Raw genomic sequence first — 18,122 nt, 5'->3', positions numbered from 1 at the left:
ACAATAAGTGAACTATTTTTGGATGGCAGAAATAATTCCTGAAGAAAGCTGGAGAAATTTACATTCATAATTGAGTGTGATTTAAAACTGTTAGCTTATAATATAAAAGTGAATCCTGAAGACATTATACTATCATGATTATATCTGTGCTGAAAACAACAGTAGAGAAATAGCTTTACACCAACACCTAAATATTCATATTTATATATCGTGACTATTAAAATTAAATAATTAAATGTAAAGACATACTTAGCATTGTTTCCCAGGACCAAGTGAAAGATAAGTTGAAGGAAGTATTTCTTCCCGATAACTAAAACACGGGCGTCTCTGGGTGATGGTGGAATTGACCTCTGCGATTTTCCTTAAAAACATAAAATGTAAAATTCTTACTTGACAGGGTAGAGACCTGGGCATTTAATCGTTTCAGGTTTCATTCATTCATTCATTTTTCATCCGATGTTTGTTGAGCAATCTATCGGGGTTTGTGTTGAGAGTTCCTAATTAGAAGGGGGAGTTCTAGGGGTAAAGATGCGAGTTTGATATGCAGCCTCAACCCCGGATCATCTTCTGACCTGTGGTACGTTTCAAGTGAACAGTGAAGATGAAAACAAGTTGCAAATAGTTGATGAAAAAGCGTAAGGTGAGGCTGCCAGAAGCCCTTCCTGGGGCTCGTGTGAGAAACGAAGAAGCGGGTCTCTTGTTTTCCACCCCATGTTCGTTCTTCTTCCTTTTCGTTCTGTGAGTTCTTTCTTTTCTTTCTAGAAAAACTGTCCTGGCGAAGCTCATGTTTTGGCAAGGGTTTTCCTCCCAAAATAAATCAAACTCTTTCTTCTTGTACGTTTCCACTGCCTTTTTACAGAGCTCCCTTTACCTGTTTTGACACCACTGTGTTTAACAGGAAACAGCAGCTACCCCCCATGTTGCCCCTTCCCCAGACTCCCGTTGCATCCTGGGAGGGTTCGCTTCTACCCTCCGCTTTTAAGGCCATGGTATAGAGCCTCCAGATCTTCTTCTGTGGTCTGTTTTGTGCCTCCAAAAGTAGAGTTGGCAAACACATTTTTTCAGGGTAGTTCCTCTATCGTGGAAAAATGTTAAATGTTACCTTCATTTTTGTGTGTAGGTATATATGCTTTCCACAGTGCATCTCTCTGTGCTCCTGCAGAGCTTTGTAATTAATTGTAATGTAGTACCTAGTATGTATATTTTTGTTCTCTCTTTCCACTTACACTCTGAATTCTTTGAGAATAGTCTTACTGTACACCTGGCACACAGTGGGCTCTAAACAAATATTTGCCGAATTTGAATCTGTAGCATACTTTGGAACTGTATGTTTACGTTGGAACATCCCATTCAATCCACATTCTTCTACGTGAAGCTGTTTTTAGCATTGGGCTGGTTTTTAATTAAAATGTAAAATAAAAGCACCTGGGTGGCTCAGTCAGTTAAGCTTCCGACTTAGGCTCAGGTCATGATCTCACAGTTCCCTGAATTTGAGCCTTTCCTCGGGCTCTGTGCTGACAGCTCAGAGCCTGGAGCCGGCTTCAGATTCTGTGTCTCCCTCCCTCTCTCTCTGCCCCTCCCCTGCTCATATTCTCTGTCTCTCAAAAATAAATCTTAAAAAAATTTTTTAATGTAAAATAAAAAAAATGGCCATGGAGATTAAGATCATTTCATTTTGACTTTTATAGCTTATTTTGAGTATCAAAGATGTTTAAACTGTTCTGCTGCTCCTGTTGAGGTCAGGAATACTGAAATTGAACAGACAGGATCCAGACTGAGACAGCATCCTGATTCATGCGTGTGGTGGTTTTTTTTTTCCTTTGGCAAAAATTTGCCTCGGGACAGGAAGGGCATTGGAGTTGTTTGAAAGAAGTCAGTGAGCTCTGCGTGTTGGCGGATAGTTGTTTAATGAATATGACTCATCTATTGATCAGGTTTGGAGGTAAACAGAAAAACCCTCATATTGCTAAAAGGCCGTGCTGTCCTGGTCACATGGAAGGCAGGCAGCCTTGTTTGGTTCTAACTCTGCATAACTTATTAAAGTAGATAACGATGGGAGAGTTATGTTTTGAAAATGAGTTTTGGCCTCAGCCAGTTATTTCTATCGAACACTGCAAGCAGAAGTAAATTTGTTTTTTAAAAACATGATTATAATGGCTCTGAAAGTGCTAGGTGAGTGCACAAGTTTTTATAGTCCATTCTGAGCCTGAGACAATGAAAAATTAGTGTTAAAAAGTCTCATTTTTGGGGCGCCTGGGTGGCTCAGTCAGTTAAGTGTCTAACTTTTGGTTTTGGCTCAGGTCATGATCTCATGGTTTTGTGGGTTTGAGCCCCATGTCAGGCTCTGCACTGACAGTGTGGAGCCTGCTTGGGATTCTCTCTCTCTCTCTCTCTCTCTCTCTCTTTCTCTTTCTGCCTTCCCCTGCTCACGCTGCCTCTGTCTCTGTCACTCTCAAAATAAATAAATAAACTCAAGAAAATTTTTTTAAAAAAGATCCATTTTTGTTTCTGAAGCACTTAGTCTATTGAAGCCATTTCATAGGGTGGCTTTATAAAATAAGGCTTTTAATGATCTCACCCTTTTAATTACAGGATGCTGGAATATGGTATTTATTCCACAAGGAACCTACTGGAGAATCCAGTGGATTGCAGCTCTTAGCAAAACCAGAACTCACTCCGTTGGGTATATTTTATAACAACAGGGTCCATTCAAGTTTCAAGGTAGGTTCCTAGGCCTTAACAAGATCAGTTCATGTGATTTACAGGGTGAAGGATGGAATGCTGAGAAATACAAGTGAGAAATGTCAGTTTTAGGTAAAACCTGTCATCACAAAAAGTAATTTGTGATTAAAAAAGCAGACACAGGGGCGCCTGGGTGGCTCAGTCAGTTGAGTGTCTGACTTTAGCTCAGGTCATGATCTTGTGGTTGCTGGGTTCAAGCCCCACGTCTGGCTTTGCACTGGCAGTGCAGCAGAGCCTGCTTCAGATTCTCTGTCTCCCTCTCTGTTCCTCCCCCTTTCACCCTCGCTGTCTCAAAAATAAACATTAAAGAAAAATTCTTAAAAAGGAAAGCAGACACATTCAGGGTTACATACCGGATCCCATTTATACACACCCAGGCATATATACCAACACATGCATGTGCATACAATCTGAGTAATTACAATGATGGACTTGATCCCTGTGTCCTTGTCCCTTCCCTCACTCCTACCTTCCCCTCTTCACTCCTTCCCTCCCTCTTTCCCTCTCACCTTCTTTCCAATCGTTAGTACCTATTAGGGATGTACACATTAGATGATATGCTTCTGTGGGTTAAGAAGCATACTTCCTTTCTTCTCTCAGTTCACAGTGCTGGTAGAATGTCCTATTGGGCATTTCATATGAATTATGTGGTAAAATACTGTTTATGATATTTGGCCCAATTTAAAATGATACAGATCAACTAAAGCAAAAGCATTTAAGAACACCGGTTTTCATGATATTTAGTATTTATTCCCACCCTCAAGTGATAAATGTATTTGCCTCATGTTGTGCTTACAAGGCACTTGGGTATTTTCACTATGTAATATAGTGCCCAGATTCTTTACCCTGATGTGATCCACGTCAAAGTTCAACAAATACTTCCCATTTACGATGCTGAGAGGATCCTGTAAAGACCTAAGTGTGCTATAATTTAAAGAACTTAGCGTCACTTAAACACTTGAGAGAGCAAAAAACCTTGGTCAGAAGCCGAGTAGTTGATTGAGCCCAGTAATTATTGAGAGTACCATTTCAAAGTGGAAATCCTCAAAATTTTCTAATGGTAGTGATATAAAAAAACATCCTATTCTAATTAACTTTTAATGTCATATACCAGAAGTACATGTAGTAATCTATTCTATTGATTAGAAGAATATCATATCTAAATAATGAGCGGATGATTAGGTTTTAAATTGTTTAATTTGGGACTGACTGCCCAGAATGATACTTTACAGCCCAGGGAAACAGAACCCTTGGGGTCCTCAGACAGTAACCTGTCATCTTTGGATAAGCTGTAAATATACCAACACTGACCTTTTTGCTTTGGTTGCTCATGACACCCGAATCTGCATCTGGCACAGGTCAGTCATGTCTGATTTCCAGCTGACATTTGGCTGTCTCAGGGACACATCACTAAAATGTGCTCAAAACTAAAATCCTTATGTGTATCCCTAGACCCATTCCCATATCTCTGTCTCACTGAATGAAACCACCGGCCACCTGATTGCCCAGACAGAAAGATATGAACCTTTATCGCTCCCTCTCCCTCACCCTTAGACGTTTTGTTCATTGCTAAGCAGTATCTACCTCATAAAGAATTCTCGCCGTATCCATTTTCCCCCATTACTACTGCCCAAGTCTCTGTCATCTTTGTTTTTCTTCTGGATTACCAGGGTCATGTCCTACCTTATCTCTTATCTCTCATCTCTCTTTTTGCCCCTTTCCCTTTCTGATCCATTATCCATCCTGTGGGTAGAGCATTCATTCTTAACGTGCGGTTAATTACATTGCCTTTATTAAAAGTCTCGTTAAATGGACTCCAGCACATTGACTCTATGTTGTCCACCATTTGTTTCTCTTCAGCTTTCTTCCTTGCTTTCCCCTCCTCCATACATTTCCTGTTCATCCATCTAAGTCTCTTCTCAGATGTGCCCCGCTCTCCCTCATTTCCAGACTTTTTGTACCAACGGTTTCCTTGAGTACTTTGCTCCGGGTTTTTCAGCTGCTTCCCACCCATGCCCCGCCACCCTTCATCCCAACCCATTCTTTTGTGTGGTTCGGTCCTCCCCGTCCCTCATCGTTCAGCTTTAGGAGGTCACTGCTTTGAGGAGACCTTCCCTGAATCCTCTGTCTCCCATCTATGAGGAAGGTCTCATTTGGTGCCTCTTCTTACATGCTGCTAAAGCATCATCTACTCACTTCATCACTGCTTATCACACAGGATGGTAATTGTTTCTTTAATTGCGTGTCTTCCTGCTACTGGATATGCCAACAGCAGCAAAGACCACGGTTTCCTTGTTAATGCATCACGCTTGGTGCCTCCCACAAGGTAGGCACCAAGTAAATATTTGTTGAATGACTGAATACATAAAATTATAAAAATATCCAGAAAGGTAGTTGTTTTCATAAAACCTTTGCCTTGCTCTTCGCTCCTCTCCCTTCTCTTTGGTGGATGTGATAAGCTACAAGTAATTTTCATGAGTCATGAGAAGTATATAGATATAACTTAGGACTCATGTTCACTTCAGTCCCTTATTATATTTTCCAGGCTGGCTTATTTATCGACAAAGGTGTCAAAACAACCAATGCTAGTGCGGCCGACCCAAGAGAATACCTCTGTTTGGATAACAGCGCAAGGTAGGGTCCATCCTCTTACATCACATTCTGGCCCTATCTTGCCAAAACAAAACTTCCTGAGTTGTAAGTCATTGTGCTCTGTTCTCCAGTAACACATTTAAACTAAAGTTTTCAAAGCTTGTAGGAAGGCTTTGGGGAAACTTTTTTTTTCTCCCCCTGCTGTTCTAGGTCCTGTGGCTGGTTTGTTTGTTTTAAAATATTATTGAGATGCCAGAGAAGTTGATACTTTCCCCTTTTTTCACCATTGTAAATTGATGTTAGAGAGATATTCAGAAAGAGAAAGAAAAAGGAGAGAGAGGTGTTGAAAACAGGGTCTACATTTGGCCTAACATAGAACATGATTCATTGAAAAACAAGCTAAGACATTTTGGTGTAATTCCTGAAAACCAAGGCCTATCGAATTTATTGTTAGTGGTCAAAATGGAACATTGCATTGAAATGTATTTCACAGAGAAAGGTCTTGAACTTGATGAGCAAGCTAGTTTGGTTCAGTTGTTTGTAGTCTCAGAGTCCCATCGTCTCTGGGCTCTATGTTGCCCCCCTTTGTAACCGCAAAATGTGGTTGGGATACGGAGAACATTTCAACAGAGTTCTTCTATGTGCTCTATGAGAGCCAAAATAAATAACATGTCTCCAATGGAAATAAAAGTTTCTGGAAAAGATGGCAACTTAAAGTCCTATTCAGCAGAAACTGCGTACGTGTTTTTTTCCTATACTTCAAGTTGATTGACCAACTTAGTTTCATTATTATTATTATTATTATTATTATTTTAATTTAATGTTTGTTTATTTTTGAGAAAGAGTGCAAGCGGGGAAGGGGCAGAGAGAGAGACAGACAGACAGACAGACAGACGGAATCTGAAGCAGGCTCCAGGCTCTGAGCTGTCAGCACAGAGAATGACACAGGGCTCAAACTCACAGACTGCAAGATCATGACCTGAGCTAAAGTTGGACACTTAGCAGACTGGTCCACCCAGGCGCCCCACCAACTTATAGTTTCTAAAGGGTGCTAGGTTTAATAGGCTCTTTTGATAGATATTTAAGAAAAAGACACCAGGCCCTACTGTTCACAAGGGAATAAGATAGGATCCTCACTGTAGGTTGGTAAGTCCACTTAAGTGTGAGGCAAGATCTTTGCGACACAGTAATAAGGCACGAGGCCAGGAGAAAACTGGAGAAAGTACAGTTAGTAAAATTACTCATCAGGACTACTTAAAGGTCAAGTTGAGCCTGAAATATTTTAAAGCAATGATCAGATGACGTTTGAGAAGCCAGGAAACTCTGGACGTTATTTAAATAAAACACAAGTTACTGGACACCTAATAGCTAAGCAAGATATGAAATGGGAAGATAGGAGATAAACTTTAAAAGAAAAAGAAGCATAGAGATGACAGTGGACTATGAACCAAGAAGAGGATATTAACTTGCAAAACAAAGAAATCTTTGCTGACAGGACACGGCTGCTTTTTAAGAGTTTATTTTAACTGGTAGAACTAGTAATGTGTACTTTGCTTAGTATTAACAGAAAAATGCTTAAACACAACACAATTGATTTTCTCTTCCCTGCCTTAAAAAATTGTGTGTGTGTATGAATGGATGAATGAGAAAATATATTTCAGAAATTCGTTGGTGCTTTAATCAGGCTTGACAGTAAAACAATTTATCCATAATGGCCTGAGAAGTTCTTTACTGGGTATGTGTGTATATTATGATAATGGTAATTTTTCCTCTGCTCTTCATTATTTGTCTTACCAGTTTATAAATGCATACATAGTGAGAATTAGACTCCATTTAGAAGTTGTTACTGGAAAGAACTGATTATGGAAGATGAATAAGACATTTGGCAGTTGGTGTATATATTTAATTTTGTATAAACTCGTGTGTAGAATATGCCCACGTACATTCGTACAGTCCAGACATGAGTAAGAATGATAAAACAACTAACACAATGAGTAATAAACCAGCCCATGAATTAAACATAAGGCTCATGGGATCCAGAAGATATTTAGTCTGTACAACAAAGGGAAAGTTGACTCAACAGTTAATCAGATGAGCCTTTTCGTGTGTCTTCAAGATGTGAAATTATAGGCATCCAAAGAAGGGAAATTGTAACCCAAGAAAGCTCTTGGTGTCAGATTGGGACGTTTCGTCTAAGGGAATGAAAGAGCACAGAAACCAGGTAGTATTTAAGGCCAAGGCCAATTAAGGGAGGTTGGAAAGTGTGCTGAAAGCTCGTGAATGAGGATGGTGAAAAATTGGGAAAGTTAGCTATCGCCTACAGATCAAGTGGGAAAGAGGTTAGAAATAAAGGGTATCCAAGCAAGCAGTCAACAATTGATGTATATGGATTGGAATTTCAGAAAAGGTGAGATGGCTACAGCAGAGAATCAGTGTTACTTTAGGATCCTTTTTTTTCTTTTTTTAACTTTCTTGTAGAACATTGTGTAGTCTTCTTTCCAGAACTCTTCCATCTGCTTGATACTGCGGAATGACTGCAAAGCTGTTTGGCAGCAACCGCAATTACCAGAGAGTGGGTGATGGCCCAGAGTCAGACATTTCACCTATTAGGTCAGAGCTCTTTAGTGTAAGGGGTCATGCACACAATCTAAGGACAGGTATAAAGCTTCCAGACTGGTCTCCTATGGTCCATTCTCTACAGTCCTTTCACCAAGTAGCAGTGAGTACCAGTTTATAAGAAAAAAGTGAAATCAGTTGTATCACTTCCTTGATTCCATGTTTCAGAAGACTGTCCGTCTCCCTCCCTCTCTCTCCCTCTCTCTCCCTCTCTCTCCCTCCCTCTCCCTCCCTCTCTCTCTCTCTCTCTCTCTCTCTCTCCACCTGCTTTATTGAGGTATGACTACCGTCTAAAAACCTGTGTCTATTTAATGTATACATCTCAGGGAGTCTGGGGATAGGTATACACCCACGAAACCATCACCACCATCAAGGTCATATACATAGCCATCATCTCCCAAAGTTTTCTCACCTTCCTTTATTGTTATCATTAAAAAAATTTAAGAATATTTTTTATGTTTTTGTGGTACGAACATTTACCCTAAGATCTATTGGCTTAGCAAATTTTAAGTGCACAATAGAGTATTATTAGCTAAGGCACTGTGCTGTATGATAGACCTCTAGAATTTATTTATATTGTATAACTAAAACTTTGTACTCTTTGACCATCACCTGCCTTGTGTCCTGCTCTCGCTAGGCCCTCACATTGCCTGGCGTATGCTCACTTCTCTGTCCTCTGCCCCATGCTTCTTACTCTCCAGCCAATTTGTTTGTTCCTTGGCCAAGCTCACTCATGCCTAAGGACCTTCTCACTTGCTGTTTTCTGTGCATGTCGTCTTCTCCCATGATAGCATCTACCGTGCCAGCAACTATGGTAATGGCATTTGTACAAATGGTATTTCCTGACTGCATGGTTTGAAAATCTCAGCCTGCTGAATTGGTTTTTGGAAAATTATCTAGTTGTTTCTCCCCCATCCCCACCCCCCAGCTTTGTAAAAATTAAGATAGAAATGATCTTTTTTAAAAAATAGGTGGCCTTGGGACGCTTGGGTGGCTCCGTCAGTTGAGTGTCCTACTCTTGATTTCGGCTTAGGTCATGATCTCATGGTTCATGAGTTTGAGCCCCTTGTTGGCCTCTGTGCTGACAGCATGGAGTCTGCTTAGGATTCTCTCTCTCTCTCTCTCTCTCTCTCTCTCTCTCTCTCTTTCAATAAACAAACATTTAAAAACCAGGTGGCTTTATAGAATTATTTATTTGATTTATATAGTGGTTTGACACCAATTTTTTTGACCTTTTCATTAAGGTCCTTGTAAGTGTTGTAGAAGGAAGAGAAAGAAGAAGTAAAATTCAGTCTTTGTAATTAACAAGTTAATTAAATACACTCTGTTTTAAATTTAGGCATTTTAAATATTGAACTAGTTTTATCTCCGTATCTAAAACATCTCACTAGCACACAACTCAAATAACACTCTAGTTTGCATATATGTATGTTAAAATACCTGATGAATTTATTCAGTGTGTTTATATTAGTGCCATGTAGTTAAGAATTTGTGAAAACATACCAGATTTCCTAGTCTGAGGTTTTTGTTTATTTATTTGTTTTGAAATGGTTTTAGTGCTTAGAATGTTCTGTAGTGTCCTCTTCTATAATGTAAGTTGCTTTAAAACAATAAGAAAATATGAAAGCAGTTCTTGGGAAACTTTTATAAATAAATGTAATTTTTTTTCAGTATCTGAAATACAAATAATTAAGTTGTAAATTGTGCATTAAGATTTTGTTTGTCTTTGTCATATGTAAATCCTGCCTTCTGACACTTAAGCTTACAATTGTAAAATAAATGATTTCCAATGCTTGTTTAAAAAGTCCTTTTTCTTCTTTTTTTTTTTTAAACTCCAAGGTTTAGGCCTCATCAGGATGCGGACCCTGAAAAGCCACGTGTTGCTGCTTTAATTGACAGGCTCATTTCTTTTAAAAATAATGACAATGGAGCTTGGGTCAGAGGGGGAGACATTATCGTTCAGAATTCAGCGTAGGTATTCTCTACAAAGTCATTATCTGATGGCACCTATGTGTTTATTTTTTTAAGGCAATTTTAAACAACCCAGTGTGCTGAAAATACAGTGATAGTTTCTGGAATTATATTATTATTATTTTTTAAAATTTATTTATGTTTAGTAATCTCTACACTCAATGTGGGGCTGGACCTCACGACCCCGAGATCAAGAGTCACCCGCTCTCCTACCTGAGCCAGCGGGCACCCCTGGAATCATATTACTATTATTACTAACAGACGGGGTGAGCTCTGAGGAAGTGTTTGCTCGCGCTCATAGGCAGCAAATGTTTGGAATCATTCTTTCTGTTGCTTTTATTGGAATTGAACTCATCTGGTGACACGAGAGTTTTTTGATGAGATTGAACAGGAGTTGCGGATTTAACTTTATATAACAAGTATCGTCTATGTCAGAGAGCTAAATAAAGATTTTGAAACTACCTGGATTTTTTTCCCTTCCTTTTGGAAACTCAGAAGTTTTTCTGTTGCTCTCCCACTGCCATTACAAATACAAGTCGTGAATTCCACCTTACTAAGTCTGTTGACTTATGGCTTAATACGACTTGAGGCAGTAAGCATCTTAATTTTTTCCCGTTTGCATAATTTTAGAAGTCTGATGTATGTTGAGCTAAGATTTGGTGTTCAAGAGTCTAGAAAAACATGTTTTTTTTCCGACTGGCACTGACATTAGCTTCTTGGCATTTTACTGTCACCTCTGACTTTCATCATGCAAAAAATTAGTTTTGTATTAAATCTGTAGAAATAGCTTGGGTATTAATGTTGAAAAATTGGAAGAGAATCCCATGACCTAATTGTTTTCAAAAATAGTCATAAAAATAATATAGCTCACACTTGTGTGCTGGTTACTGTGTACAGGCACTGTCCTAAAGGGTTGGCATTAATTAGTATGTTCAATGCCCTCAAGTATCCATTGAGGAAGGTTATGTTCTCGGTTCAACTTCTAGGTGAGAAAACTGAGAGAGAGTCAAGGCGAATGCCTTACCCAAGGTCATGTGGCCGGTAATCAGCAACGCTACCTTCACTGTGGAGTGTGTGCTTTAAGTTATTGGGAAGTGAAACATTTTCTTGTGGTCTTGGGGAGTAAACATTATTGGAACCTCCTGGATTTTCCCAAAAATTAAATATTGAGAGAAATTATCTCTTACATGAGGTGATAAATTAAATGTTCTTTTATTCTCTTTTCTCATAGATTTGCAGATAATGGAATAGGACTGACCTTTGCCAGGTTTGTAATTGTTTTTAAAATACTTATCTGATTATTTCAAAGCTGTAAGGTAAAACGGCCCTGGTTTTGTGTGTGTGTGTGTGTGTGTGTGTGTGTGTGTTTCGGGGGAGGGGTGGGTTTGATCACACATGGATTGTTCTATCATTACGTTGGCAGTTGAAAAAACAAAACAGCACCCACTTCCTGATACCACTAGAGGGCCAAAATACATTTTTCTTAATTAATTGAATTCGCACCAAAGTCATAGGTTAATATAGCTGGAATTCTGTAGAAGGATTGGCCTGTCATATTTTTTTGCTTAGGAGAAAACACTTGAGAGGAAGGGAAGAAAAGTTGGGAGCATATTAAATATCTTCTTTCTTAGGGGCACCTGGGTGGCTCAGTCGGTTAAGTTAAGTGTCCGACTTCAGCTCAGTCATGATCTCACAGCCGGTGAGTTTGAGCCCCGCATCGGGCTCTGCACTGACAGCTCAGAGCCTGGAGCCTGCTTGAGATTCTGTATCTCCCCACCCCACCTCCTCTCAAACATAAATAAACATTAAAAAAATATTTAAATATTTTCTTTCTTAGAACCTGGTCTAATTTTGCAGTGATCTTTAAGAACCGAACTTTTAATGTTACATATTTTTCTCCAGACAAGAGTTATTTGGGTACTGTCTTAAATATGACTGTCATCTAAGTGTTAAACTCAGGGCAAGTTCATCCCCCATGTACAATACGGTTGTTGCAGACTAAAATAATCAATTGTTGCTGTTAAATGAAATGTCACCTGTTTCATGTGCGAACCATGTATTAATTTATACGAGGTATGTTCACAGCTTAGAAGGACTTTTTGATGACTTGATAATATGCATTAGAAAAAGCTCCTATCTGTTTTGCAAATTTTTAGCTTTTAAGTTATGGCGTATCTGGATTTGAGGGCCAATTTAAATTTCCTGGAGGTGGGAGGTAACGGTTATTCTCATTTTAACAGTGATGGAAGCTTCCCCAGTGATGAAGGTTCCAGCCAGGAGGTATCCGAATCTCTCTTTGTTGGGGAGAGCAGGAATTATGGCTTTCAGGGTGGTCAGAACAAATATGTAGGCACTGGAGGAATAGACCAGAAGCCTCGGACCCTACCTAGGAACAGGTAAGCATTGCTTTAGCAGTAGACTGTTAAATTTGAACAATAAATGAAAACCTAACCCTTATCGGAAGTTTCTGCAATAATCCTGGGTGCATTGGTTCCCTCTGTGATGGTTTTCCCCACCTTATCTTATTATTATTACTATTATTATGATTATTATTATTATATCATTACTATTACAGCTGGGTAGACTCTGGAATTTTGGAGCATTAACTATCAAGCACTTTAGATTTCATTATTAATTAACGAAGGAAACTATCTTGTTTTTCATTTCTTGCTTAAGGCCTTATATAAGCTGCTGACTTTTTTGTTTTCTTCTTTCTTGAGCCACAGAAAGTGGCCAAACTGTAAACTATGACGTTAGGTCACTCTTGCCTCAATTTGTGAGGTGGGTTTGCAGAAATAGCCACTGGAAAAAGGAAATAACTTATTGAAAAAAGTCCTAGAAAATAAGAGTTGATAGATGCCAAAGCTGACTCAAAACTGAACCACGGCTGTGTAATTACCAGTGTTTCAGCTGTACAGAGCAGACTTTTGGCATGTTTTCTGTCAAAATAATCACAGAGTCATTAAAATAGTACTTAGCACCAGAAAGATACTTTAGAGCTTTTAGGGAACTAGTAAGTAATTAACCCATACCTCGGTTCTGAGACCCAGTTTGGAATTGTCCTCATTTTACTTGTGAGAAAAACAAAGAACAACTCATGTTCTGAAGGTCTTATGTTGGACCCGCTGCCAGAATTCAAGCATCAGTTCCCTTAAAGTTATACACTGTAGGCATTGGGCTAGGATGGGTCAGGGGGATGGGCCACACAGACCGCTCACTTTGAGGGGCAGCGAGGTGAGTGTTGGCAAAAGGGCTTTTACTAGCCTCTGGCAAAGAGTGAGCTTGGTTCCACTCCCCCTTTGCTTGTTGTTGGGAAATCCTGAATGCCCTTATAAGCTACGCTCTGTGTAGCCCTCCTGTTAGTCAGACTGTGGAAGCCATGAGGGAAGAAACTTCGTGGATTTTTAATAGCTAACGTTTATTAAGTGCTTGCCATGTGTCAGGCCCCGTTCTAAATACTTTATTCTTCACTTAATCCTCGCAAAGCCCAGTGAGGTAGGTACTGTCATTATCCTGCTTTATAAATGAGGAGCTTACTAAAAGTAGCTGAGGTGGGATTCAAACCCTGTTAGTCTGCCTTCATCGCTGTGATGTGCCTGTCAAGATTGGGCTGTAGCTGTCTCTTCTAATGTGTAACGAAAAATAGCTGTATATCGGCTAGCGTTTGGCTACAGTATGATGGTGCCCAGTTCCATTCTTTTCACTTGACATTGGCCTCTAGTGTTTTTCTTTTTCTTTTTTCTCTCTCTCTCTTTTTCTTTTTTCTTTTTCTTTTTTGAGAGAGAGTGCACACTCATGAGTGGGGGAGGGGGCAAAGGAAGGAGAGGGGCAGAGAGAATCTTAAGCAGGCCCTACCACCAGCGTGGAGCCCGCCATGGAACTCGATCTCACAACTGTGAGATCATGAGCGAAGCCAAAATCAAGAGTTGGACGCTCAATCGACTGAGCCACCCAGGTGCCACCCCCTCCATTTTTCTTTTTTAATTGAAGTATAGTTGACATACAATATTATGTTAGTTTCAGGTGTACAAAATTTTGATTCGATGTGGCCTTCAGATTTGTTTCAAAATTCTTATCGCTTCTTCATGAAGGAAGATTTTCTAAAACAAAGAGTCCTCCTTGGTCAGTGGATCCAGTGTTTATTTTACTGTCTCTTTACAACTTTTTCTATGAGAGAGAGCCATTTTGGGATATATCCTTAGACGTTCATCAAGGTGCATAGATTTTTAAGCAGGCTACTTCATTTTCTTGCTGGCATGTATGTTTTTACTGTAAAACACTGCCAAGTTGTAAACTGATGTTGCTGTAGGAATCCTCTGCAGTGCCGTTAAAGAATTTAACAGGGGGAGAAACCTAAGGGATCCAGAATATTATGGGTTTTGTACCTTAATTATAATTAATGATATATGATTAGTAGGTTAAGGAGTTTGTGTTTGAACAGAAAGGAGGAAAATGAATAAACCAAATTTCTCAATCCAGCCAACCCCTTTGACATAGTAAGCCTTGAGGATTTACACTTTTATGCTTTTAAGTGTATCATTTCATCTTATTACTATCATTTAGTGGCTTGAAAGGAGGTTCTCTCTGTGAAAGCACAGATTGGTCTTTTATTCTCCTGCCAGAGATTTTGGAACCAAAACCGAAGTATAGGAGTTCCCAAACAAAAGGTCTTGACTGAGTTGATTCAAGGAAGCAAAAATCACCTCTTCAGAGAGGCCTCCGTTCTGTCCAAAACAGCGTCTCTCTTCTACCCAACCTATTGTGTTACCGTGTCTCTGCCTGCACAACACTCACTGCCTGAAATTATCCTTGTTTTTCTGTTTGCCTTTTCCACCGTTTTGCTCGGGGATTTTGTCATGGTACCGCTGTATCCTAGAATTGTGCTTAGCGTGTATGAGATATTCAACAGTGTTTATAAAACAAACTTGTAAGTGACGTGCCGGTGCAGGGATGGGCCCATGCACATTAAACACAATCTTGTATTTCAACAGGACGTTCCCAATTAGAGGCTTTCAGATTTATGACGGGCCCATTCATCTAACCAGGTGCACTTTCAAAAAATATGTGCCAACTCCAGATAGGTACACCAGTGCTATCGGCTTCCTTGTGAAGAATCCCTGGCAGATAACTCCCAGGAATAACATCTCCCTCGTGAAGTTTGGTCCACACGTAAGTATGTTCTTACGGTACCTATGTGGTGACCACGACAGGAGCAAGAGGGGTAGCGCATCCCCAGAGACAAACACACGAACCAAGTGTTTGTACGAGTCTTTACAGCTGGGAGGAGAAATACATGCAAAAGAGACTCCTCATTCCATGCACGCTGTCCCGTTGAGTTCAAGGTGAGAACAGAGATCCCATGTGACCAGGGGTATTTTTGACATTCAAGTGATATCTCGAAAGGGACAGTGTCTTAAAATGATAGCGCGGGACTGAGGATGGTAGAGTTTCATAGGAACCAGAGGATTTGGGGAAGTTCATTGTGATAATCTATGAAGTGATTTGAGTTCTGCCTGGTATTCTACTTGTCTGGGGCTTATTCTTTTGGGGAAACAGGATAAAAGGATGGGGAAGAAGAGGAGTCCTGGGGTGGTATAAAGCAAATATGGATAAAAACTGTCGGAAGGTTTTTACGAAGACTGCAAAGAAGACTGAGAAATCATTGTTTACAGTACAGTGGCCCACAGGAATCGTTTGTTTTCTTAGTAGTTTCATCGGTGACCCCTGTACCGTTAGTACACAGGACAGTAAGGTTACGTACCTCTCCCTCCACCATCTTGCCAGTTCCAAAATGACCTTGGTACGTGGAGATTGAGTCTCAGACCATCTCGCTCGCCGCTTCCACAGGCGGCCACGACTGGGAAGTGGCTCATGCCTCTCTCATTCACGTCCGTGGGCTGACTCTGTGGTAGCCTAGTTTAAAATAGAACATGAGATAGTTTACCAAAGCCTGTATCTGGTTTTCCAGAATGGCTGAGGCAGGAAACAGAGGCACAGGTGCAAATTGGGATGCCAGCTTGGTTGGCTGGCTCTCTTTTCGACCGCATGACTGCAGGGGAAGAGGGAGGGCGACACTAGCAGGTAGCTTCCCACATGAATAAATAGGACGGTCTTTGGAGCAGCTCTCCAGTGTGGAGGCCGGGTGTTCACCTGCTGTGCACACAGACCTCCGTACATGGAGCTGCAGTGACGATGACACAGTCGTTCTGAGAAACAGTTCATCAGGTGTTGTGTTGGTTGTGGAGTTCCGACTTCTAACATCCCTGCCGTGCAAACGCGGTGGTCATCATCCAGGAGGTCTGATGGTGCTCACACCCTGGGAACAGCTTGTAAAGGGAATGGTTTGCCACATTTGTGCTCCCTGAAAAGTGGGAAACATGCCCAAACTTCTCTTAGGTTTAACAACAGGATGTACAAGGGAAATGAGAAAAAAAGCGTACGACTAAGAACCTAGAGCCAGCCATGTGTCCCAGACGTCAATGATTTTTCATTGAATTGCTTATCATTTAGACGTTCAGTTTGACTTTAAATCATCTGAGCATGATGGGGCACCTGGGTGACTCAGTCAGTTAAGTGTCTGACTTTGGCTCAGGTCATGATCTCAGGGTTGGTGAATTTGAGCCCCCCTATCGGCCTTGCTGCTGTCAGTGTAGAGCCTGCTTTGGATCCTCTCTCTCTACTCCTACCCTGCTTGTGCTCTCTCTGTCAAAAAAAAAAAAAAAAAAAAAAAAGGTGTGTCTGCACCCCTTGAATAGTATGAATAATTTACCACTAATAAGAAACAGCTAAAGACTATAAAACATGTAATCTGCAGCCTGCTTTGCAGTTGTGTACTACATGTTTAATAAAAGCTTTAAATTAACTCTACCTGATATAAAAATTACTGAGCTGGGTTTGGTCTATGTTGACGAGAAAGTAACATACACTTTCTAGCAGATTTGAGTGAGTTCATTGGTCACCCAGCATACCAAGGCAACACTTGGCCTGTGTTTTGATTTGAAACTGTACATGTTTTTTGGTGGGGGGGGGGGTGTAAGGAGTCAAATGAACAAGAACTAAAGCATTTGGAGTGAAATAAAATGACGAACTAACTCAGAAGATAGAATTTATAAGACTTTATTTAATCGAGGTATAATTTGCATACAGGGACATGCTCACATCCTAAGTGTCAGGTTTATAATTTTTAACAAATATGCATGGCTCCATATTTCCCTTCCCCACAACTGTTCTGATTCTCTTACCATAGGTTAGTTTTGTCTGGAGAGCAGGTCATAGTTTTTAAATGGAAGATAAAGGGAAACACCAGCTATATTTTTAACATTTGCCACTTGAACTCCACAAGGCTTTGTAATTTCCACCACCACCACCCCCCCCGCCCCCAACGAACCATGTCATAATTAAGTGAAAACTTTGGGTGCTGTGGTTGACAACTATGAACTGTGACTCAGAACTGCTCTGACCTCAAAGCAGTTGTAAGGGATATGCAGTTGGATCCTTGCAGGGGACGCTGGCCAGGAATGCAGAAGCCTTCATTTTGTGATGTCCTTGTCTTTCACTGCTGGCAGGTCTCTCTGAATGTCTTCTTTGGGAAGCCTGGCCCCTGGTTTGAAGATTGTGAGCTGGATGGTGATAAGAACTCCATATTCCACGACATCGACGGCTCTGTGACAGGATACAAGGATGCGTATGTGGGAAGAATCGACAATTACCTGATCCGCCACCCAAGCTGCGTGAATATTACCAAATGGAATGCAGTGGTCTGCAGCGGGAACTATGCCCAGGTAGGCCAGAATGCTCTCTGGTGCCTGATTCCTACCCAGCTCCTAACAGCACCACTTCCACAAGCAGTACTCCTCTGCTCCTCAGCATGGTCGATACTTTCCAAGGCATGAGCTTCCTTTAGGAAAAAAGAAAAATAAAATCATTAGGAGTCATGGACTCAGACAAACTTTTTTAAGTTTATTTATTTGGAGAGAGAGAAAAAGAGCGTATGTGAGCAAGCCCGGGAGAGGGGCAGAGAGAGAGGGAGAGAGAATCCCATGCAGGCTCTGCACTGTTAACATGGAGCCCGACATAGAGCTCGAACTCACAAACGGTGAGGTCACGACCTGAACAGAGATCAGAGTCAGACGCTTGATGGACTGAGCCACTTTGGTGCCCCATGGACTCGTACAGTTTTATTTAAGGTTCCACTGCTCCAA

General features: G+C 40.6%; 1 protein-coding gene across 2 annotated transcripts in view; it reads left to right on the top strand.

Moving 5' to 3' along the window:
• The window catches only part of CEMIP2 (cell migration inducing hyaluronidase 2), an 85,369-nt gene that overhangs the window by 43,951 nt on the left and 23,296 nt on the right, over positions 1-18,122 (top strand). For both annotated transcript variants that reach the window (XM_042965186.1, XM_042965185.1), the window contains exons 11-17: positions 2,593-2,721; positions 5,288-5,376; positions 9,790-9,921; positions 11,153-11,188; positions 12,162-12,317; positions 14,913-15,090; positions 17,487-17,702. In XM_042965186.1, the coding sequence (XP_042821120.1) occupies positions 2,593-2,721; positions 5,288-5,376; positions 9,790-9,921; positions 11,153-11,188; positions 12,162-12,317; positions 14,913-15,090; positions 17,487-17,702 (936 nt within the window). The remainder of the gene's footprint in view (positions 1-2,592; positions 2,722-5,287; positions 5,377-9,789; positions 9,922-11,152; positions 11,189-12,161; positions 12,318-14,912; positions 15,091-17,486; positions 17,703-18,122) is intronic.

The sequence above is a fragment of the Panthera tigris genome, chromosome D4 (genome assembly GCF_018350195.1).
Source record: "Panthera tigris isolate Pti1 chromosome D4, P.tigris_Pti1_mat1.1, whole genome shotgun sequence".
Classification (NCBI taxonomy): Eukaryota; Metazoa; Chordata; class Mammalia; order Carnivora; family Felidae; genus Panthera; species Panthera tigris.
Note: the sequence above shows the minus strand (reverse complement) of the source record. Positions and strands in the feature narration are given on the sequence as shown.